The sequence below is a fragment of the Zonotrichia albicollis genome, chromosome 1, assembly GCF_047830755.1.
Source record: "Zonotrichia albicollis isolate bZonAlb1 chromosome 1, bZonAlb1.hap1, whole genome shotgun sequence".
In the NCBI taxonomy this organism is placed as follows: domain Eukaryota; kingdom Metazoa; phylum Chordata; class Aves; order Passeriformes; family Passerellidae; genus Zonotrichia; species Zonotrichia albicollis.
The window spans coordinates 110956603-110981747 of NC_133819.1; the positions used below are offsets into that span (position 1 = coordinate 110956603).

At 36.9% G+C, this 25145-nt stretch overlaps 2 protein-coding genes across 15 annotated transcripts in view; one reads left to right on the top strand and one right to left on the bottom strand.

Annotated features, from left to right (window-relative positions):
- Nucleotides 1–25145, bottom strand: part of LOC102062631 (uncharacterized) — a 40393-nt gene that overhangs the window by 6167 nt on the left and 9081 nt on the right. For 4 of the 14 annotated variants that reach the window (XR_012582279.1, XR_012582268.1, XR_003379276.2 and 1 more), the window contains 2 exons: nt 11274–11454; nt 6325–6431 (listed from right to left, as the gene is read on the bottom strand). The exons of 5 other annotated variants lie outside the window; for them this stretch is intronic. Coding sequence is in view for 1 of the 9 variants with exons in the window: in XM_074550200.1 (XP_074406301.1) it covers nt 17558–17575 (18 nt within the window). In the remaining 8 variants the exon portion in view is untranslated. Of the gene's footprint in view, nt 1–6324; nt 6432–11273; nt 11455–14162; nt 17576–25145 lie in introns of those variants that run through there. 5 more of the 14 variants (XR_012582266.1, XR_012582265.1, XM_074550200.1 and 2 more) reach the window with 2 other exon arrangements.
- On the top strand, nt 205–23161 carry DSG4 (desmoglein 4). Its single transcript, XM_005479262.3, has 16 exons — nt 205–583; nt 7213–7248; nt 7634–7762; nt 8429–8584; nt 8718–8865; nt 9812–9975; nt 10225–10359; nt 10931–11116; nt 11281–11540; nt 12488–12630; nt 12780–12998; nt 14122–14625; nt 16724–16872; nt 17369–17429; nt 18871–19079; nt 20551–23161. The coding sequence occupies exons 1-16, from the start codon at nt 536–538 to the stop codon at nt 21517–21519; spliced, it is 3516 nt and encodes a 1171-aa protein (XP_005479319.1). The 5' UTR covers nt 205–535; the 3' UTR covers nt 21520–23161.

A 25145-nucleotide genomic window follows, 5' to 3' on the forward strand; every position in this document is an offset into this window, starting at 1 on the left:
GAAGTAAACAAATGAGCTGCTAATTTAAATGAACAATTTTTTTAATTCCGTATTCTTTATCGTAATATTCATTTAGTTCTTCTATTATACAGGGTGCAGAGAGAAAACTGGAAGTTGCATCCGAAGCAAAGTTACCATTTTAATGATTCCTTATGTTGTGAGTAATTTATAAATCACCCGGTATCTTCTCAGCAAAGCTTGCCTCTGTTTTTAAAACGTACCTTTTGTATCCAACAAAGGGTTTCAGTGCAATAAGAATTAAGGTGTGTCTCTTAGCTTTTACCTGCAAGCAATAATGATGTTGTCAAGCATTTCAGGTGAGACCAGCCCAGGATTTTGGGGTGGGGAAAGACACTCTGTTATACAGCATCTTCAGTTCTTCCCTCAGAGGGAGGCAGAGACACCTTGAAGGGCTGAGTATAAGGACATGCACAGAGTGCCGTTTTAAATAGTCACCAGAGCTGGGGGGGGAGGGGAACAGGAACAGGCTGGTAACCATAACTCAGTTGGACTTGTTTCTGAGAAGTCAGATGCCATGGATTGGCTCCCTCACCGAACGGCTGCTTTTCTGTTCCTTTTGTTGGTAAGTCGGATTTTAAAACAATATTTGTAAATGCTGTGACTACGCCAGTTTCATCTTTCTCAGCAGACCACTGCGTTTTACAATATAAACTATTCCCCAAAAATATCTTGTGAAATTTACCATAAAAACCAAAGCTCTGCTCCTTTTAAACAGCACTTCTGAACATTCTATAAAATCAAATTAGCCTTTCATTAAATACTGACAAATGTTTCTTTTTATACTTTTGGCGATCTGTTGATGTTCAAGATGTGACTTTCTATGTTTACTGCATGATGTTTCAGGCAAATGTTTTCTTGGCTGCTATTTAAAGGTCACAATTATTAATAAAATGCTATCATTATAAACATTTTAATGGTTGGATATAATTTGGTTCTATGTCCTTACTTTTTTATCAGTTGAGGAAATACCTTTTTCTAAAAATTTAAAATGTCGTTTTCCTAAAACGATCAGCAAGATAGTTTCAGAGTTGACCAAATCCTACAGCTATTTTCAAGAGATAAAAAAATGACAAAATTTAGTGATCTCAGATAAGTAAAAATCAAAACTTGGCCTATTATTTCACATTGCAAAGGATTCCGGTGTTGTTGTGCCCTAGTGTCTGAGCCGCCATGTGCCGAGCAAGTGAAGGCATGATGAAAGTGTTGCTCCTTGGGTTTGTTTTTCTCACTGTAAAAGGAAAGTTGTGGCTATGGTCAAGTGGCATAGTTGTTCAATGTGTTCATCAAGGCATGGAAATTACCCAGAAGGGACTTAAAAGGGCTATGAGTGCCCTACTGCTCCTGCAATCTGATTTTTGTGTGTATTAATTTTACTCATCTGCACTGCCCCCTTGAAATTTGGTAGAGATTTAAGGCCCTGAAGATTGAGAAGAGCAGGATTTCTGCTATTGTTATGTCCTGTGGTTTTCATGAAATTTTACATTTTACTCTGTGTATTAGTATGTGTAAGTGTTTGTTAACTTCTCATTACTGACTTCACTAGAAATGCTGTAGTCAGAGAAAAAGTTTGTGTTATAGGTTAAGAAATCCTAAAACTATTATGAAAATACAATCTATTAATTTTAGGTGACAGCTCTGCAATCAGCAAAGTAGAACTAATTAACACAGAGCAGCTGCCAAGCAAACAAGGGCAAAAGTTGGCAAAAGCAAGTTATGGTTCGGATAAGTTTCAGCTTGTTCAAGGCAGCAGAGAGGTGTCTGAGAGCGGCCTGCTGCACATCACACTAACACTTCTAGATTTTCATGAAACACAAGTGACTATTCATTTCACTCAGTTACCTGGTGATGCACACTCCCAGTGTGTTGAAGTTCAAAATGCTTGACTGTTTTATGTCTAAGACCTGTCCATTCAAAAGCATTTTGCTGCTTTACTTCTCCCAACAGCTCTGGAGCCATTTTCATTCTATCAGTATATTATTGTTACAATTGTGAGTGATGGAGGGTAGGTGCTGGTTCAGAAAAAAAGAGTGATTTTGGAAAATGCCATTGTGTATGATGACTATCAAATATTCAAACTTTTACTACCCAGAGGAAACCCTTGTTCTTGTTATGTGTTCTTCTGCCCAGCAATGTTCATGATGGCCTGTATGGCTTAATAGCATCTCTCAACTCTTTAAAGAAAGGTGGCAGAAAAACTGTTGAGGTCAAATTATACATTTACTTATCCAGTTTTAGTGTATTCTGAGAAAAAATTTTGGCTTACAGCTTAACTAATCTTTCATGAAAATCACCTGTCTGAATGGTGTGTCTGGTTAGTATATTGTTAATAAGTTGCATCAAATAAAATTAACGTGGAGTTATACATATTTTAGTAAACTACTGTATTTTCAAAAAAAACAAAGGAAACTTACCAGCCCTGAAACAAATAATTTTCTCTATGGATTTCACCATTGGTGGGACTGCTTCTGCAACCTTTGCTCATGTGACTTCAAAGACATTATTCTCATGAGTAAGGGAGTTCTGTTTGTGATACTAGCACAGACACGTTTTATGGAAATAACCTGTTTGATCAGGTATGACTCTTCTCCTGCCAGCTCTCATGTGACAGCCAATAATTTTAAATTTACCACATCTCTTATGCACTTTTGTCTGGATACATTTTCCCATATGTTATCTAGGCTTATTTTTTCCCCCCCAGTCATAAGGCTATGGTTACACATCCTACTCGTAATTTGATTGCGTAAAAATAACGTAAAAATTGTCAGGAGCTACATCCTCTTTTTGTATATTCATGTGAAACATCTGCCAGAATTGAATCAGGAACCTGCAGGTTCTTCTGCCAAATAATTCTGTTGTAGAAATATAAACTAAAGCAATTCCACATCCAGGAACTATCACCTAAGATTAGGTACTTAAGCCTGCAGTTTTACATTCCTAAGTAAAATGGCCATTAAGCAAACATGCATTTGCAGCCAGAACACTCTGTCATATCAGAATTCAGGTTTTATTGAGGAGATTTATTGAGGGCACTTAGCATGACTAATTTGAAAAACTCAAATTTTAATGATAATGGCATACACCCTATATTGAAATTAATTTTCTGTTCATTTTTCTAATGGTTAAGCTCAGTTATTCTATGGAAATGTATTGTATCTGCATACAATAGAAGATACAGTAGCAGAACAGAAATAATCTCAGTGGAAACTTTCCTGAAGTTGTCAGTTCTTTCAGTAAACTTATTTTAAAATAAATAAAACTTTGAAGTAAATTCTTCAGTCTAACGTGAGCATTGTCATAATTCCTGAATTATTCCTGTCACAACTGTTGAAAGAGTAATGGATTATCCATCCTGGGTGCAACTCAAAGTATTGCTAAGATAGGAAAGACCTGACCTCCTCTGAATTAGAAAACAACATGTCAGGAAAATAATCCAGAAAATCTTTCCTCTTAAATTGGATGAAGTACATTCATAAGTGACATATGAAAAAGTGAAGTATAGAAAAAGAAAATCATGTTTCAATGTTTAAAAAGTGATAAAATGGCATATTTTTAAAATATGAGGGTTTGTGTTATATTTGAACTCTGCTTCTTATTATTTCATAGGCACTGATTTATCATTTTTGAAAAGAGATGCAGAATGAATAAAGGGGAAGGGCTCATTATTGCAACCCTTTTCTAGTCAGGGCTTTGGATGAGTAAGAAAGATGTAAAAGTCCCAAAACGCTGACAGTACCAGAGCTACCACGGCAGCCTGATGACTAACACAATACGTGTGAGCTCTCAGCACTCCTCCCATCCAGGCCAACAACAATGCCACTGTTGACTTCAAAGAGAGAGAAGCAGATCCCGTATGAATAATGCTGGGAAGATGTTAAAGGCATGTTCAGTCATTGAGATTTGAGTAGGTGGAGAAGGGAGGATTCCGTAATTACGTATGATATTGCTTGGCACTCAATTAATGATTAGTTAATTCTTGTTTGTAAATTGCTTTGAGGGTGCAAAGAACAGTAGACATCCTATGGGCCTAATTCTGTCCCCAGTTACATCAGAATAAATCCAGAATAAGTCTAGTGTGACTCTAAGGTGTCATTTTGGACACAGTGTCCAGGTATCATTACAATAAAATAGAAGCTTTCAGACAGAATACTGTGCAAATGACAGAAACCAAGATTGTTTCCAGCCTGCCCATCTCCCAACCCATAACAGAAACAGCTTGTGCAACCAGCGTCTAGATTCTCTGCAGCTTCCTTTTTTTCACAGTCTCTCAGAGACTAACAGGACAGCAAATCTTGGCATCATTCTGACCAGCTTGCCTACCCCAAGGTCCTCAGCATGCATCCCACACATTCCAGTGGCTCCTATTGCTTTAATTATTGTTTATCCTTGAGTCTTTGGAAAGTACTGTACTTCGATATGAGTTTAGAAGGGATATTTTTTTTTTAACTACCTAAAATTTGCAGGGCTTAGCTGCTAGGAGACAGAATTTATCTGCTGGAAATAGCACTAGGAAAAAAAGAGGTTTGCATCTCAGATAAATATTAGAAATAGACAACTGGGTTAGGGGAAGACATCTAACTGCTGGTGACAGCGGAGAACCAGAAAGCATTAGCTGGGGAGGAGGAGGAGTCTCTATCCCTGAATCCAGTAGGATAAATGTAATTTCAAAATTGTTCGGATTTATCTGGTGAACTAGACATTTATGTCTGATGTCTGCCTGCCCTCCTTCCTATACCACAGCTGTAACTGAGACACATACCAAACAGAGACCATCAGAGTTCATCGGATCAGCCCTTTCAAATAATAACATGAACTATACTAAGGACTCTGAATTCAAGACCTTCCATTACCAACAAGTAGCAAAATGGGGTTTTCCTTCACTATCACTGCTCAACTGTGAAAACACAGGGCCTAAATTTATAATCCCCAGCATCACCAACTAACAAATTCCTGATGTTCCCATTACTGGTGCTCAAAAACAAAGGATAAGACTCCAGTGCGAAATATAAAATTTTCACTGCTTGAAAACAGAACTCCCTATAGGCTGGAATCAAGAGATACATGAATGCTCATGTCTTTAAGTAATAGAATTCTTTACAGGTATAATTCTTATTTCAGAAAAACTCAGAATAGTTTTTCAGAATATGAGAGTGATGTGGCTGGGTGTAAGGCATTAGTCTCGCTGTTAAGTAAGGATAGGCCACATGATGCAGACAGCAGACAAGATTCACTAACACGGCATTGGGAGGTGCATACCCATACTTTGCCGGGTCAAGACAATTGTTTGCATGCCAGAAGTGATTTCAGCCTAAGGGTGGAGAGGATTTCATTGTGCTCACCAAATGAGGTGGGTTAGACTGATAAGAGACGTTCAATTAGTGTTATTTCTGGTGGACCTCATCACTCAGGTTCTCTTGTGAGGGGGTAGTCTTCCCCTTTGACTCTTCCATGTTCCCCTGGACTCCAAGGGGGATTATAAAAGAACAGGACTGAGCTCCCACTGGGGCAAACAAACCCTGCCATTCACAGGAAGTCTGATATTGTCCCTTTTCTGAGATGAGGAACAGAACAGCTGCATATGAATTTGAACCCTACTCTGAAGCTGAAAATTTAAACAGCCATAAACCCAACAAAAGTTAAAAGATTTATTGGTACTTTTAACACAACATGAACATATTGTAGTAATTCTCCTGCAGAGTACTTTTCTTAACCATTTATGTCAATAGCTGGCTCAAACAAGGAAAAAATCCTTACTCTGTGAATAGTTAAAAAAAATTCAAGCTACATATGCACATCAAATGGGCAGATCCAGTCTAAACTCCTCCATTGAGAAGCAGATTAAGGCATCCATTATAGGCCAAGGTCTCAAGGTATGTTTTGGGTAAAACCAGATCATTGGAAACACTGTTTTGTAAATGACAGATGGCTAATTCTTGCAGCATACAGGTTAAATGGGGAAGAGGGAGAGAGAGAGAGAGGAAGGAGGGTGAAGCTGCTGTTCATTAATCTGTTGCATGTAAGAAGTTGTCTTAACATGAAGTAAGTGGAAAAAATTTTGTGTCCATGTTCCAGTCTTGCCAGTACAATGCAATAAATTTGAAGTGAGGAAAGTCCCATGATGTAAGGATAAAAGATGTCAGATTTTATCCAAGTATAGCTGACATAAAACCCCATATCAGACAAAAAAACAAAGAAACCAAAACAAACCAAAAAGCTATGGGAAATTATAAGGAAGTGAAATACTCATAACTGCGGCTGTTAACATTTGTTGAGAAAAGAGAAACACTGCAAAAATGTTTGAGTCACCTGGATATTTTGTATCTTCCAATGATGAATGAAACAAGAATCCAGTTCTGAAAATCCCACAATCTTCACCCTTTATTGTCTGAAGAGAGCCAAAGCAGATCCTAAACCTGAAAGAAATGCTCTGAAGAAAGTGAACTTCATTTACACACCCTATTTTGGAATAGAGTTAATTAAATTTTGCTGTCTTTTAAATTGTGCTAATCAAGAAATTGAGGCTACTCTCATTTGAATTTTAGTTTTAAAGTAATTGAGTACTGCATCTGATCCTGTTATCTTTATTTACTCAAGATTAGTTACATAGCAGAGTCTTAAATCAATATCAACTGCACTGCAGGGAAATTTGCCTGAAAACTTCAGGTGGGTTTCCATCTTACATTGAATCTCTTCAATCTCACTGGGAAGTTCCAAAAAACCCATTTTCATTCTTTTTTGTTAAATTACAGAATTAAGTACTCCAGGGTTATTGTCAACTTTCTAAATAGGAAAGAAATTGAAAAAAAATAATGAATTATTTAGGATAAATATTTTCCTGATTTCCTAGAGTGTTTGCTAAAAACGTTTGCAAACACTTCTCTCTTCAGTCGAGGTGTTAAAATCTGTGTGAAAGCTTTCTTTTGATTAAGGTATAGTTTGAAAATTGCTCTGGCATATCCATTCAAGCTCAAAGTACTGTCTTCAAAGACAGAATGGATTTTGAAGGTTTTAACTCTCAAGGAATTTATGTGCTGGATATAGAAAAAATTGAATTTCACAAACTCATTTATGGAAATCTTGCAGCTAGGTAAGCTATTGCAATAGGCCTGCAGTATAGCAATGTCTTGCAGATCGGTTTTGCTTGCTGCATTTTGCCTTGATTTTTACATGCCAATTTTTTTATTGTTCTTGCAGGTACTCTTGGATTTCAGCACAGGATTTCATGTAGAGGTAATATTTATTTATTTAGAAACTATTTTTCTGATTAAACAAAATGTAACAAATGAAAAATTCACTTGGAAAATACTCAACTAAGACACTTCTGAACCTGAAGATTGAAAACATATTTAAATATTACACAGCTGCAGGTAATAACCTGCTAACACTCTCAAGAGAAATTCATCTAAATCTAAATGAGTATCTCAAACAAATAAGTAATTTTAAAATAAACATGTACAGTCATAGAGTTTGGGACTCACAGACATGTAAAAAAGCAAATGGTAAAAAAGCACATGGTCTACAAAAACCTTTTTTCTTCTTTTTGTTGGAAATTATAATTGTCTGTATTTGTTTAAAATGGACTGAGGTCACATGATACTGGAACTCTCTGTCAAAGGTAAAAGAATGGGATGAAAATGGAATGGCAAGATGGAAAACCTTTAGAAGACAAAAACGTGAATGGATCAAATTTGCTGCAGCTTGTAGAGAAGGAGAAGACAACTCTAAGAGGAATCCAATTGCCAAAGTAAGTAGAAAGAAAAACACAAGTATTCACTGACAAGGAAGTTTTGCCAAAGACAGGCTGATAAAAGCAGAGAGATTTAAAAATACGTGTGCTTAGAGTAGTAAAAGCACGGAATATAGAATAAAAGAAAGATGATGCAACATTCCCAGCTCTGCTGACACAGTCTCATAAGAAGAATCCATGTGGCTGCTGAGGAGTAACCAGAGGCTTCCTAGAACATTGCCATGAGTCGGATTCCCAGGCAGCTCCAACCAGTGACATTTTTCTTCTCTCTCTCTCTATACTTGGGAAACCCCTGAAAGACTATACATAACCTGTGGGAAACAGAGAAAAAGAAATATTTTCCTGGTCTCACTGTGATCATGCCCTTACTGAGTTCCAGCCACAGTGTGATACTCTTGGAATATCTCTCCATTTCCCTGACAGACACAGGAGAAATAAAAGGCCCACTCATCCCTTAAGGGAACACGGATATCTAGGTTGACATTTTGTAGAGGAGCCTTCCATTGATTCTGTCAACTGAACCTTGTAATAAGTAGTTGAGAAACTGAAGTTATATAGAATTTTTTACAGGAACTAGGAATAGAAGAAAAAACACTGTAGGTGTCCTCGGAAAACTGGCATAAATTATTATTATTATTATTATTATATTATCTGTTACTGTAGATCCGGTCTGATTGTGAAGAAGACAATCCAATCACATACAGCATCTCTGGAGTTGGAATTGATCGTGCACCCTATGGAATATTTGTTGTTAACCCAAGAACAGGAGAAATTAATATAACATCAATAGTGGATAGGGAAATAACACCAGTATTTGTTGTAAGTACTCCCCTTTTTCTTGACTTTTATAATGATAGATCCAGGGTGGGGCTGACAACAAGTTTGCTTGTTTCAGGTTGCTACTTTGCTTAGTTAACTTTTGGTTTTAAAACAAGTAAATCTCTTTATTTAGATACGTTGCTTTGCTAAACACTCAGTGACCGGTATAGATTTGGAACCACCTCTTGAACTTCGAGTCAGAGTCCTGGATATAAATGATAATCCTCCTGTATTTGCACAAACTGTATTTACAGGATCTGTTGAAGAGAGCAGCATGGACAGTGAGTACCTCTGCTATGCCTTCTGAGTACTGCTAGTGAAGCTTACAGAATACAGTTAATATAAACCTGGGGAGCTCTTTCTGCTTTTCTTAGGCAATGACATAAAATGGTCAGGGCCACTGCAGAGGAGGGAGCTGCAGATGCTTCTCCAAGTGCTATTTGAGCCAGGGCCTGGGCTAATTGCTGTAAATTAAACAGCAATGCTTCCTTCTCCCTTTCCTCCCACACACGAGTGCTGAATGTTCCAGTTTCTAACCATACCATCATGCAAATGCTTTCAGATGTGAAAATGTAAAAGAAATAATTTCATTCCTTCTCATTAGAATAAAAATATCATTACACTTATTTCCTTGGAGGGTATGTAAAATACATTTTTCCCCATTTTTCTCTTTCAAATATTTGTAGTTGTAGCCTGGGTATTTGCAATTGCAGCAGAACATTACTAAATAATTCTGTACTTAAACCATTAAAATGGTTCTTTTTACCAAAAGTGCAGTAATCAACATTAGACATGCAAATAGCACTGAGGCAATGGTGCCTAACACTCATTTTCTTCTTTCTAGAAATTCTCATTTAAAGCTGTGATTTCTTATAGTAATGTCTGCAAGCTCAGTACTTGATGTATTTGCATATTCCCTATGGTAATAGGGAATTTAACTTCTTTAAAGAAGTTCAGTGAAAACCTGCATTATTTTTTGTGACTTTGATTTTTAATTCATTTGAAGTCATTGTCAGAATCAGTACTACAAACCTAAAGTTTTGGTTTTCTCTGTAAATATCAAGGAATAGATAGCCTTCTATCATTTTCATACACTGTTTTAGCATTGTCTTGATCAGTTGTTTGCAGAAACTCAAGAGATTTTCTTGGGGTTTTTTGGTTTTTTTTTTTTTGTTTGATTGTTTGTTTTGTGGGTTTTTAATTACTATTTTTTTAATTTCTTTTTAGACACACTGGTGATGAAAATCATTGCAACAGATGCAGATGAACCTAACCATTTGAATTCTAAAATTGCCTTCAAAATAGAGAGTCAGGAACCTTCTGGTCCACCCATGTTCATTATGAATAAATACACAGGAGAACTCCATCTTGCAAATTATCTTGACAGAGAGGTAACATTTCCCCTTCCAAAGCTAAATAAAATTATGCTGTAGTGAATATGTGCTACGAGAGCGAGAAAAATATAGAAGAGAGAGAAAAGTTTTTTTTTTCCCCAATATTAATGGAGAAATGCACGGTTTTGATGTGTCGCAATAAAATGTCTAAGCAGAATTCCTGTATTAGGAAATAGTAGCAAGCATGAGTTATTTATAAGATGCACAGATGGTCTTCTAACATACTCATTTCTCTTTTTGTGACAGCAACATAGTAGCTACACTCTGGTTGTGAAGGCATCAGACCGGGACGGCGCTGCAGATGGAATATCGTCCCTTTGTAGCTGTAATGTGAAAGTCATTGATGTTAATGACAACTTTCCAACTCTTGCTCAAAGCTCTGTAAGTTTCCAATAACAAAGGCAGCAATACTGTTTTAAAACCCCATTTAAAAGGCCCACTGGTAACAGAGCCCTTACTAACCCATAGAGAACTTTCACATTTACATGCTCCATGGGATTGACAAAGTTGTTCCCTTGAAGAGTGCTCAAAATACAGTCTGTCGCTTGTGCAACAATTCTGGTAACATACACACAGATCATTTTTGTATTCAGAGATGTAAATCCTGACACTGTCAGGACTGACTTCTTTGTATTCAGAGAAATCCTGTCGTACAGGTGCCCAGATCCCTGCAATATGAGATTATGTAGAATAACCCAATCCTTGGAATACCATTTCTTATAGAAAGCACAAATCCTTTTCTTCTAAGATACCTCTGCAAACCTTGGAGGTGACACTTGGAGATTTTCAAATCTGTAATCATAATCACAATTTTCCCAGAACACATTGTTTTTATGTAAAAAATTTATTCTCTGCTCAGAACATCTTTCAAAAGAATCTCTGCAGACAGCTGTGTTTTCCTGTTTTCCAAACATATATATGTTTGCTAATAGGTATTTGTCTGTCATTTCAGTTTTCAGCAAGCATTTCAGAAAATTCACTCAGTTCAGAACTGCTTCGAATACAAGCTCTGGATGCTGATGAAGAGTTTACAGACAATTGGTTAGCAGAGTTTTTCTTTATATCCGGTAATGAAGATAACTGTTTTGAAATTGTTACAGATCGAGCTACAAATCAAGGAATCCTTAGAGTAATTAAGGTATGGATAAATATTCAGCTCTTGACTTAAAATTTTATTTAATTGTTAGTAGAAATAAACAGGCAGTAAAAACACTGTCATTCAACAATTTAAAATAAAAAATATTTTTAAAATATTAAAGGAGCTTTTATGTATTATCTAGTTCTCTGTGGTTTACCTTTTAGGAGCTGGACTTTGAACATATCCGAACTCACGCACTGATGATCGGTGTCAGGAATGTAGCTGCATTCCACCACTCTGTTGCACATGAGTACCAGATATTTGGGACACCCCTCACAGTAGAAGTAAAAAATTTGATTGAACCACCAAGATTTCATCCATCTTCAGTTGTGTTTTCCCTGCCACAAAGCGCAAGAGTGAATTATGTTGTAGGAACATACACAGCCATGGATGAGGACACTAGAACCATTGCATCAAATGTTGTGTAAGCTCTGCTCTGCTTAACTCCCTGGGTGGAACAATTCTTTTGAGATTTCAATGGGATGAGGAATACGTATTTTAAAGGATGCTTTAAAAAACAATGATTATTGATTAGCAATAGAAAAATGGCAATTACTACATAGTATCATACATTCTATGTTATTATGGAATAGTATATAGCCCATTTTTGTCCTTTTCTTTCCTGGCAACTTTTCTTAGCCTTATGCACAAGACAAAGAAAAGATCACTTTTCTAACAGGCTGTAACTTAAATAGACTAGAAGAGGGTTTGTTGTTTTTGGTTTTTTTTTTTTTTCTCAGCCTAAGAATGCTTTTTCTTGAAACATTTGCTACAAGGAGGGAATTTGTTAGCATCTCAAGAAAGCTGGCAGAAAATCCCAATAACAGTCAATATTTTCCAATCAGAATAGAATAAGCCCCTACTAGCTAATTCTCTAGTAAAAAAAAAAAAATTTGCACCTGTTTCTCTTGAAATTAGCAATAATAACTGAGACTATAATTTGCTTTTCAGTCCATGTAGAAATAAATATAGCCTATTTTCAAATAGTTGAAATAAATTCCTAAAACACAGAAATGTGTCAGCAAATACAACTTTCGAATGTTATAGGAAGAACTGTGGATTCAACCATTGCTATAAGCAAGGATTCTAGTAAAGGTTTACAGGATCCAGAAAAGTTTTACTTTTGGACTATGATGACACTTTCAAAATAAAATGGGTTTCTATGCATTTGCTTTATTCCTAATTACTTTTCTGGTCTTCCTTTTTTTGGAGTCTACATGGATTTTGCTTGAACTGGGTGAAATGCAATAGGATCTAGCATAGCTAAAAGAAAAATGCCAAAAGAAAAGTGCCAAATTTTATCCACAAAATAAATATGTAATACATATATTCGTAACATAACACTGCGCATTTTTACTTCACCAAACACAGATATAGCATAGGACGTGATCCAGCTGCCTGGTTCAGAATCAATCAAAACACTGGTGAAATCATACTGAACAAAGTTATTAGCCGGGATTCTGTCTATCTGGTCAATGGACAGTACCAAGCAGAGGTTCTGGCTATCACCAGAGGTAAGAAAAGAGATTAATTTTTCCAAAATAAACTCTTTGTGTTCCAGATTTCTCTAAATGTTTTTTGCTGTTTCTAGTTTTCCCACCCTAACTGCATTGCTTATAGTATCACTATTTCCCCCCTGACCACAAATACCTTCTTTTTACAGGGGTTCCTCGCTACACTGCTACTGGCACCGTTGTGCTTTCACTAGATGGCATCAATGCCAATTGCCCAACTATTAATACTGAAGTGAGGAAAGTATGTATGCATTCCCCATCAGTGGTTATCTCAGCAAAGCCCAGGGATGGTGTTGTCTATGCTACCCCCTTCACATTCAGCATACATGGTGAACCTCAGACTACATGGATTATCAGACGAATAAATGGTAAATTAACCTGCATTTTATAACAGAATAAATGATAGCAATAAGGTCTTATCTAAAATAAGTAATTGGGATGTTTCTTTATTAACAAATAAAACACTTATTAGAATCTATTCAAATCTCAGTTAAATACAAATCTAAGAAGTTACTCCAAATTTGAATATATGCATGCAAATATATATATATATTATAATATTTAAATCAGAATTATTACATATATTATATTTTAAAGGAAACTGAAAATTTACTAGCAAAACTGTACTTTCAGTATTACTATGACAAGAGCCTTTATGGGTCTAAACATAATGAAGTAAATCAAAAAGAGTAATTTGACACTTTTTTATTTCTGTGTTATCTAAAAATCCTAAGCATATATCAAATCTCAAATTTGTTTATTAAAGTATAAAGTTTATAGTTAGTAGAGCTTTACTTTTATGAGAGGCATGTGAAAATGACAAATTAAGATTATAACTTTTAAAATTTATTGTACCAGTCACACCTACTTGTATTTTAAGGAAAATTGTTTTAGTCAGTGCCCAGTGAAGCTTTGCCAGTTTCCTTCAATACGAAATAACAAAATAATGAATTAATCAGATCCCATGCATAACTAAATGACACAATTTGCATAACTAACTGTTTACATAGAAGACTACATTATATGGCAAGTATCACAATTGCAAGTATTCTTCAGTCTCCTACCTGTCCTAAACAGTTGCAAATATGTAATCTTAAATATTTTAAACCTTCTGAAAAACATGGATGAGTGCCTTGAGAGAGGAATAAAAAAATGCATAAAACTTTCAACTTTTATCTTTACATTGTGCGAATAAAATTCAGAAAATTTAGCAGTAGAAATAAAAGACTTCATTTTCCCCTCTTGTATTTCTCTAGTTTATAAGTGATAACTAGACTGATTTGGGTCAGGTTTTGCAATGAAAAAAACAAGCATAGATGAGTACTTCATGTTGAGTAAATAATGTAGGTGCATAAGTAATTGAGGTGCTTAGAAAGGGAATACTTTCATTCTGTTCTATGAATGTAATACACAAGTAGTATAGATTTGTACAACACTTATGGTCAATACCTTCATCCAAATATTTTTCTCCTTTTTTTTTTTCCCTCCAAGACTCCTCTGCAGAACTAGTGGGCCAGAACATAGACTTTTACCTTTATAGGATCTACGTCGTTGTAAGGGACAGCCAAGGCCGGCGCTGTGCTCGACCACACATAATTCCTGTGCAAGCTTGCCAGTGTGACAGTCGGAACTACTGCACCAGTGGGGCCACAAGAATAATTATCATCGGTGGTGGTGGTGGCGCTGGTGGTGGTGGTGGTGGTGGCACTACTGGTGGTGGCGGCGGCGGCACTGGCGGTGGTGGCGGCGGCACTGGTGGAGAGGGCCGGGAAGACGGAGGGCAGCAAGGTGGTGGTGGTGATTATGGAGGAGATTATGAGGACCACACACAGTCCCAGGGTTATACTGATGGCTACGAAGGAGGTGATGAAGGATATACTGCCTACACTGACAGCGGTTATGGAAATGAAAATTATGGCAGGCAGTTGGATTCAAATACCACACTTAGTGGCGCTGCCATTGGCTTGATGTTCCTCGGCGGACTAATATTTGTTTGTAAGTATAAAATTAAGAAAACAGGTTTTATTATTTTTCTAAATCATGTAAAAAATGCATTTTTCAATTCTTCTAAAATATGATTACTTTTTCAGTTTGTTGCTAATCCACTGGCTGCTATTGGCCATTTGATAGAGAAAAAAATTGTCTTTTAAATGAAAATAATTTCCATAAGTTTTAAGTTATACAGAGATTTTCCATTTAAAATTAAGCATTTTCTTTCTAAGCCTTCTTATTCCAATTCTTAGACAGAGCTGTCCTGTCACTTACATTTTGCAATTTCTACTTCCATTACATTACTGGAAGAATTGGGCAAGTATCTGTTCCAAGTTGGGTAAGAAAGGATCTAAAGAACAAGATTCCTTTGAACTCCAAGCCAGACTTCAGTAGCAGAACAATAAGTCACAGATTTTGAAACTTTTGGCTACTCCTTCCAAACATTACATCTAATAAAAAAACAGTAGCATTTATGATAACAGGATCAAAGCAGGATATTAATTCATTTGTCCTAGTATGTTTATGAAGAATTATGAGCTTCATGGACTCGAGTTAGAATTTATACAAGCAATTATTTCTCAGACTACCAGAATCATAGGTGATCAACCCTCTTTCCTGGCTTGGGCATCAAGTAATCAACATCTAAGATTTCCCATTGCAGAAATACTGACTACCAAACCTGAGGAAATTGGGGTTTTTACCCCCCTGATTTTTTGAGGAGGGGGTTTGGTTTGGGTTTTGATCTTTTTTAGGAGGAATCAACAAACACAAAATTTTGAAGCTTCAAAAGGCTGTGAAATTTGTAGTCCCCAGATGGTTTATCTTACAAGACAGACTGTCTTTCTGCCTTTGTAAATTTCCCCTCATAGTCTGGAGTAAATACATCCTTAGTCATGCTCTATGAGGCAGCACTTTGTACGTAATATAGTCCTTTCCCCTTTTCATTTCACTTTGATTTTCAAGTAATCAGAGGGCTGGAGCAACTCTCGCATGAAGACGAGCTGAGAGAGTTGAACTGCTCAGCCTGGAGAAGAGAAGTCTCCAAAGCAAACTTAGGGCAGCCTTGCAGTTCCTAAAGGAGTCCTGCAAAAGAGCTGGAGAGGGACTTTTTAAAAGGGCATGTTGTGACAGGACAAGGAGCAATGGATTTAAACTGAAAGACGGTAGGTTTAGGAAGCAATTCTTAACTGTGAGAGTGATGAGACAGAGGCACGTGCTGCCCAGAGCAGTTGTGGATGCACCATCCCTGGTTCAAGGCTGGGCTGGATGAGTCTTTGAGAAATGTGGTAAGTGGAAAGTGTCCCTACCCATGGCAGAGGGATTGGAACTAAATGGTATTTAAGATCTCTTCCAACCCAAGCCATTCTATGATTCTATGAATTAATATTGCACCACCTTTCTAAAATAAGCAGTGTTTTTGATGCTGGCCATTACAAGCATTCTGCAATTTCCAGCACTGAGTTCTTTAAACAACTAAGCATAATACAGCACTCTGGGAAACCTGATTCACTCTATGTAAATGTTTGGTGAAACTAGGGCTTGGGGATTGCCCCTACTGCTTTTTCAAATCAAGCATTATGTATATGTAATGTACAACTGGAGCCTTAGCCAATGATCACTGTAGTCAGGTGGACTCTCCACTGATTCTTATAAGTCTATTATTACTAATATGTATTTCTTTTCAATTACAATACTTGAAGAGAGAAATGTATGCTCATATATCCAGAAAGAATAGCGCTGAATGCTATACATAGCAACACTGGTTTTGTTCATTTCATTTTAATATGTATGCAACTTATATTGGTTCAGCTGAGACAGATCAAAGTCTGTTCCCAGGTGTATAAGCATAAATTTAGAGTAACAGCCCCACCCCTGTCCTGCTGTGCTACAACCAAAGGTACAAATTATTCTGAATTTCCAAATACAGGTATCTCCATAAGCAGCAAAATATTCTGAAAGCCAGACTTACAGGCTGCTTGGTTAGAAACATTTTAAAGGCATATTTTCAAAAGTTCATGAGCACCTGCCCTCTGGGGAGAGCAGCTATTCCTGTGAGGAAGAGATGTGCTAAATAATTGTTTCCTGTTCTTTTCCTGGTTAGTGATTCCAATTTTGATGTCAATGAGCGACTGTTGTGGCTGTGGACCTGGCGCTGCAGGTGGAGTTGGAACTGGATTTGAACCTGTACCTGAATGTACAGAAGGGGCAATTCATCCATGGGGAATAGAAGGTGCACAGCCTGAAGACAGGGTCAGTACATCCTATGTTTCTAAAGCCAGAAGTAATTTGTGAGTAAAGGCTGCATTTTTCTAGAGAAAGTGATAGTAACACTGTGTAATCTAAAACCAGTCTGGCATTGTCAACAATTTTCAGCCAGATATGAAAGGTGATTCTTAATTAACATTCACTGATGGGGTTTATGTGTTTTAAGCAGTGGTAAGTTAGTTTGGCACAAAAGTTTGATGCCACTGTTCCTTCAGATGAAGCATAACAACCAGAAAGCTCCTTCAGTGCAAGTTTAGAAGGGAACACAAATCATCTTCATTGATCATTGTTCGTGTTGACAAGGGAAAAAATTTGTAGTCTCTTTGTTTTGTTCTGTTTTGATTGTTAATGGAGATGGTGGTAATGACTAGCCATCATTAACAGTTTGGACTGCTAATTTCTTAACATAATTCACAAAGTCTCGGTCTTCATATGGGAATTTCAAGGTAATCATTCAAGGAGTCAAAATGTTGTTTTCCAGGATGTCTCACACATTCTTGCCCCAACAACCGCTGCAGGAGGTGATTTTGGTGAACCTTCTGGTAAGCAGATCTTTAAATCTTCTATGTTATGCTGCCTTTCAGCACTTCATGCCTTCAGATTCAGGGGGTCCTTTAGTTTCCCAGGTATAACCCAACCCTTCCAATCTCATATCTGCAGATAGTCAAACTCATGCTGGTAGGATTTCCTGTATGAATAAAAAGTTTTGAGTTTGAGCTTCTGAACAGATTCATTTCTGCAAACTACACTTTGAAATACAGCTATTTTGAAATAGCTGCCAAGGCTTTCAAATCCTGGGTATTTTTTCTTTATCAGCAAAGCTACTGAATGGAGGGCATTTTCAAGACACCAGAAGAAATCAATATTTAGCCAGAATAAGGATATTTGCTTTCACAACTTGGGTAAAATCTTCAGTTCTCCCCAGTTTCCTGCTTCCCATAAGGAAGCATGTGAAGTAGCTAGTTAATTACTGCCAATTTGTGTGTTAACCTAGACAAGCTGATACATAACACAATAAATGCATGCTTCTGAGATAAGGTTCCTCCAGGAATTCAATGGTCATAGAGAATAAGCCCAGCTGTGCAGCGTTACTTTATCCTTCTCCTCCATTCCTTACTTCAGAAGAGGAAGGAAGGATGCTGGCACAGGTCCATTTTCCCTACTTTCTGACAGGAAGAAATGTTACTCTGCAAGACAACCTCTCTGCTGACTATTTATTATAGAAGAATGTTCTCAGATTTCTCATTTCACAAAAATCAAAAAAATATGTAATTTAGCCTATGTTTCCCAGCATAACCATAGTCAAGAATACTGTATGCAATTCTTTTATTATAATATGTGCTGATCATTAAGAAAACTCTTTCCTTGTTATCATGAACTAAAAAAAATACAGACAAGATGAAATCCTGTAAGTATTACTTTACAACTTATTATAAAGGACATTTCCATTATGAATGATCAACTGGTGGTTATTATGATCCATTGTTGTTCTCCCTTAAAAAAATCTCACTACTTGAAAATGTGTAGTTACATAACTCTTTATTTTCTAGGATTTATAAAACTCCATTTTCTAAGTGTGTAAGGGAAAAAATTAATGCCAATGTGATCATAAATATACATTTATGCATTTGCATAGATAAACATTATCTGATTTTCTAACATAAACCCCACAACAGCATATATATACACTAGACAGAATAATCTGTCCAGCCAATAACAAACTAAATCACTGATTTTCTAAAACACATGCACACAGGTTGCCTAGCCTCAAGAATAAAATCAAGCACTTAGGTGTCTGTTAATACGTATATAATTGTTACTGCAGTTTCAAAGTTTCGTACCTGCGCATATACCTGTGACTGAGACTGGTCTAAAATACCTTTAGAAACTCAGAAGTGTCATTATAGCATTTGTAAAAATAACAGACAAATTGTGTGTAAAAGTTTCACAGAGCACAGGGGCAATAACTTTTTCTGCTTTCAGATATATATAATAACACATATGGAGGAGGAGGAGTAGTAGCTTCTGGTGTTGAAGAAACTACAGGTGTTGGCTATGGCACTGGTACTGGCTACGGAACAGCTGGAGGAATTTCTGGAACAGGGGAAGCAAAAGGGTCAATTGGAGGAACAATAAAAGAGTATCGAGAAGGAGGAGTGAACATGGCCTTCCTAGACAACTATTTCTCTGAGGTAATTAAATGCTGTTCTTTGAGTTACTACTGTGAGCAGGCTTTCTGTTAGATTCCCCTTCCCAGGTTACATGGTGGAAATCCAAAATAATTCTACTCAAATTGAAACTTCCATGCTATAACACTGCTGTGAAAGCAAAGCTGATCACACTGGTAGGAAAAGTTACAACACTAGTAGTAGTAATGTCTTTGAGCTGCTGCCATAGTAGGTGGATTGTTTAGCAGCCTTTTTGTAAAACTGATGGACATAATGTGGGTTGAGGTAGGAAGCAATTAAATTATTTCATAATTACCCACCAAATTTATGTATTTCCAACCTTTCTCAGTGCATAAATATTTAATAACTTTTTTGAATTGTTCACTCCTACTTCCTGTACAGTTTGTTTGATGAAGTCATTCTAATCCTGAAAGAACTTTAAACATCAATTCTTCCTTATTTTTATCGCCATTTCTGCTCCCTAAAAGACTTGTGAACTACCAGTGACACAAATATGAAGTTTTTCAATTGGCAATACCTAAATTCACCTTTACATATGGGATTTAAAAAATGGTATGGAATTTACATGATTAATGGTTTCATGGGCTATATTTTTATTCATATGCATGAACTGTGAAGCATAAATGTTATAATTGCATGTCACCAAAATATCAATTAAGATATAAGGATTGCTATATTTCAAAATCTAAACAAGGTTCATGGAGGAGAGAACAGAGCAGTCCTGACATCCTGAGCATGGATTTCTCCCAGACTGCAATCTTCCTGCCTTGGCCTGAAGCACTATGTATTAATTGTCTGCCTGCCACAGGCCTCCACATACTACTGCTATCCTCCTGAACCATCTCAATTCCCAAACTCTTTGACTCTTTCTCCCAGGCCTCTCCTTCCATCCTTTTCTGCTTCCTCGAACCCCACTTAGCACTCACTTTAAATTCTCCTCTTTCCTGCCTGATGTCTTTGCAATGACCACATCAGGATCCAAAACATCATTCCCAGTTGGCGATTTCCTTCTTGCTTAAAATGCACTCCCCTCTGGACTCACCAAGTCTCTCCCACTATGGACAATTCTCCATCCAATCCTCCTCTTTCCTGGTCTTTTCATTGCCCCCTTGCCACGCTGCTTCACTCCTCCTCCTACCATTTTGCTCAGATACTGCTGCCCAAAGAAGGCATCTGTTTGCCTGTCCCCTTTGTCCCATAGACAGAGACACAGACCAAAATTTGAGATGCTATGTGTCTGCAGAAACAGGAATGAAACACTATTTATATAAACTTATTTCAAGGTTAAAAAATGTTGATGGTATAGTCTGCCCTATTGATGTCCTATTTTTCAAGTCAGGTGGGCCTTACTGTGGTTGGGGAAACTTTACTGTGGTTCGAATATTCATGGTTAAAAACCTGACAAAATTCACTCTGTTATTCTGTTCTTCTTTTTTTTTTTTTTTTCTCATTTTTTTGTTTTTTCAAACTACAGAAAGCATTTGTGTATGCAGATGAAGATGAAGGTCGGCCGGCAAATGACTGCCTATTAATTTATGATCACGAAGGAGTTGGTACTCCCGTTGGCTCCGTGGGTTGCTGCAGCTTTATTGGAGAAGATACAGACGAAACATACTTGGATACATTAGGACCAAAATTTAAGACCTTAGCAGAGATTTGTCTGGGCAAAGAGATCGAACCTTTCCCTGATGCTAACCCACCCTGGCCAGGCGTCAACATTTCCTTCCCCAGTCCTGAAAGTGATCTAAACCTCCCGCCACCGGGCACCACCATCATTGTCAACGGAAGCGCACCCATGCCTCCCACCGCTGGCACTACAACGGTTGTTACTGAAAACACCTACACATCTGGGACAACCATACAGCCGCCGAGGCCCATGCCGGATCCCTTGCTCCATGGCAACATGATGGTGACCGAGACGTACACCTCCAGCCAGCCCTCTGTTTGCGTTGACCCTCTGCGTGCATCCAACGTCGTTGTGACGGAGAGGGTTGTGGGGCCTGCGTCTGCCTCTGAATTGCGTGGCATGCTGGATATCCCCGATCTCACAGAGGGCTCCAACGTTATCGTCACGGAAAGAGTAATCGCGCCTAACTCCCGACTCCCGGCATCTCTGAGCATTCCTGATTTGGTAGATGGGTCAAATGTGGTAGTGACAGAAAGGGTGTTCAGGCCTGCCTCTGGCATGCCAGGCAGTCTAATAAATATTCCCTCAGAGTTATCCAATGCCCACAACGTGATGGTCACAGAGAGAGTAGTGTCAGGGGCTGGGATGAGCAGCCTGGGAGCAACAAGCATGGGAGCAAATCTGGGGAGCCTGAGCAGCACAGGTCAGATGCTCAGTGCCGAATGTCATCTTGGTCAGGGAATGAGCACGGCATCTCCAGGCACCTCCCGGAGACGAATGACAAAGTACAGCACCATGCAGTACTCCAGTCAGTAAGGCCTCTGCTGGCACCCCTTCCTGCTGAAATCGCCATTTGCACCGACACTCATTAGCTGCCACCCACCAAAAATATTGTTATTATTTATAACTAAGAAATAGCGCTAAAATTTCAGGGATTCCTGCTTGTGTGAGGATCTCTGACGGGTGCCCCATTTTGAGGTCAAATGCACTTTGTCAGTGAAGGGAAAATAGAAGTTAGATTTAAATTTCTTTCTTTCTCTCCACCTAGCACTGCAAGGGTATAAAGAGACTAGTATTTTTGGAGAGATATCTGATTACTGGGGAGAGCAGTGAGAGAGGATCTTTGCATGCACACAGCATGAATTAATATCATACACAAGCATGTTAAAATAGTGTACGGCTGAGTGATCTCTCACAATAAGAGATTTGGATTAATAGGCCCTCACTGACAAGAGAGGAAAAGAATGTAGTTAATAATTAGTCAACTCAAGACTAAATAAGCACTTTCAAACGCATCATTTTACTTTGCATGTAATTCAAGAAGCGCTACAAAACGGCACTTTCAACCACTTCTCCCATCACCGACAATAGTTATAAATAATAATTATATAAACATAACACACTTCCATTGCTTTCTGAAGTTCTCAGTAAACAAACACCCTGACACAGCCTGCCATGCTGTTCCTGTCATGGCAAGGAGTGATTCGTCACAGCTGGTGCTGCCACATTGACACTGTCACCCAAGAAGATGTTGGCTTCATCCTTTCTCCATTGCCATTACAACTTTGCTTAAATCTAAAAGGACTTCAGTGACAATCAGGAACTCTTAGTCATATTTTTGTGCCAAACTATGACTACCATTTAAATTGCCAGTGTCAGGTTGCATTAAGAGGTCTAAAGATACTGTGCCAATTCTTGTCTCACATACTAATAAGAAAAGAAAATCTTGGAAGCTTTGTGATGTAAGGAGGCAAAAGCAAGTATTGTATCACTGACACTGGTAGCTGAAGTCTTCCTGAAAAGAAAAAAACACTTGGAAGCAATATAAATTTGCTAATAAGCAATGTGGAGAATTTTATTTCATATGTCAATGTATTTTGCATTGATATTTTGAAAGTTTATTTGAATGTATTAATTGAAAAAGTCTTTATGAGTTTATAAACTTAATTAAATCTGGCTTTTATTTTCCCACAAAAACAGCTCTGCTGGACTTTGTTATTCTAATAATACCTTAACATGTCTTAGAATATGATCTGAAGGACCAAAATACTGAAATATATTTTTTATCTCATTTTATTTCTGTATCATATGTATAGTAACCATAGCACACCCAACATTGCTTCAGTGTAAATAAAAAAGTTATAGGGAGAGACTAGCTTTTTTTGCTAGACCACCAAATCAGTAGTTTTCCTGAAAATTTTGCTTCTTTGGCTTTGACAGATAAGTGAAAAGTTTAAAGAGTTTTCTGTGAACCTACCACTCTATAAAATGGAAAAGAAACTCAATTGTGTGTCTAGACTAACTTACCTCAGAAGGAATGGATAACCAGTTTCTGAGTCTGATACCAAGAAAAGGTTTCTTAAAAGATGTTTTTGGAAATACAACTAGATCTGCTGTCAACAACAGCCTGCAGTGCCCCCTGAGTCAATGCCACTGTCAACATCAGTAATCCCGAGGAGTCATGACCAAATCTAAGGCTACCTCCAGGAAAAGTCCCTTCCATACCTTCAGGTTCTTTTCTACAGCAACTGAGCATGCTAGATGCTCTCCCCGTAAAATCTGACATATTGCTGGTTTTGCTTCTCTCTGTAGCGTTGATTATCTTAAGTATCACTAAAATTGCATTGACTTGATTAGTCTTCCCTATAAGTTATGTACCAACTGTAATTATGGTTCCTGGAGCCATTCTTTAAAGAAGGAAAATAGGTACTAATATATAAAGCTGTATCCTTTTACATCTTGAGAATTTTTGCTGAAGTTCACGAAAATTCTGACAAACTCCCTTTCATTTTGCTAGCTATCTGTTTACATTAAAAAACAAATATTTAAAATACATATTGCTATCTGGTACATAAAAAGCCTATGTAATACAGCCAAACCCCACAAGAAAATATTGTAATGTAAAAAAAAAGTTAAGTCTAGTGTAAATATTTCCATAATCATCTTAAGCAAATCAGAAATACTTTTTTGAATTGTGTTCAAAGTAATGAAACTAGTCTTCAGGAGCACATGGTGAATTCCTTGAACAGGAATACTGTGTGATGTATGTGTCTGAACTATGGTCTCTTGCATGTCTTGAAATAGGGGAAGAATGAATAGGAAAAAATAGAGAAATAGAAAAATAATAGATAAATAGAGAAAAAATGTTGTTTCAAAGGACACTTTGGTTTTGTGGTGGTTGTCTACTTCTAGTACTATCTTTTACCAACTTTTTAATTATTAATTATTATGTAATACAACTTCTTGAAATATTTCTAGCATCTTTTAATACTGGTTTCTCACAACAAACAACAATTGCACTATCCTGTGCACTTCTGAATATTAACTCCTATTGCTTTGTAATTTTTACAAACTTCCTAAAAATTGTATTCTTAGTCAATTGAGGATTCTTTTAGGTTCAAATATTTTAGATTCAATTTGTGGAAGAAAAAAATGCATGTGAAGATGTGAACAAATACTTGGTTCATTAAAAATTCTCTTCAAATTCTTTTTCTGGCTTTATTGTTTAAAAAAATAGCATATAGTTTAATTCAGGCCAGCAGACATTAGTTTTGTTTCTTTTCTTCCAGCTGTAATTTAAAATCCTGTTTTCTGTCTCACCTTTAATTGTATTGTTTAATAATGAAGAAGGAATTGTTTTAGGGAAGAAAGACAGTGGTGATATCAGTTCTGCTCTAAACCACTCAAAAGAAATGCTCTTACTTAGAGACAGCAACATGCAATACCAAGTGTATGGCTGGCTTTTTATTCTTTTTAACTCATGTTTATTTGGGAATAGGATCCTACAGTTTTAAACAGGCTCAGTGAGATCTTGGCATGATGAGAAGTATACTGACATGGAAGAAAACAGAACCACAAGCTGAGGGTCTCATTAGATTTCTATCTTAGGAACACTATCTCAACTTGAACTTCAAGTTTCAATACTTTTTACTCTGTCCTAATTCTGTGGTAATAAATAATACTTTTAAACTGTTGTGAGCAGCACTTACTATGCGCAATATGAAAAGGCCACACAATTTAAGCAACAATTTTAAAAAATTCTACCACTTTGCTTGAATTAACATAACTGCATAATTCAAATGCTTCTCGATGCTGAGTCACCAAATGCATAATTTTAATTTTATTTCAAATATAAGTAATATTACTGTGGGCTTGTGTTTTCATAAAAAATATTAGAGGTTTGTTTGTAATAATTTCTGAATGGCACTGAAAAAATACAATAAATGATCATTTGGAACATCATGGTTTACATAGAGTGGCTCAGAATATTTTTTTTCCATTTATCAGTGGGAAATAGAGTTTCCTTAAAACTGATGGGGTTTTTTTCAGAAAAAAAAAATTCCTTCTTTCATGAAAAAAAGAAAAAAAAAGTTTTGATTTAGAAAGTCAGGTAATTCCAAAACAAAATTATTTCATGTGTCAAATTGACTACAATACTTTAT

Coding starts and splice junctions, on each gene's coding strand:
- DSG4 (XM_005479262.3), top strand. CDS start 536: ATGGATTGGCTCCCTCACCGAACGGCTGCTTTTCTGTTCCTTTTGTTG. Junction 10,360..10,930: donor CAACTCTTGCTCAAAGCTCT/GTAAGTTTCCAA, acceptor CTGTCATTTCAG/TTTTCAGCAAGCATTTCAGA. Junction 11,117..11,280: donor GAATCCTTAGAGTAATTAAG/GTATGGATAAAT, acceptor TTTACCTTTTAG/GAGCTGGACTTTGAACATAT.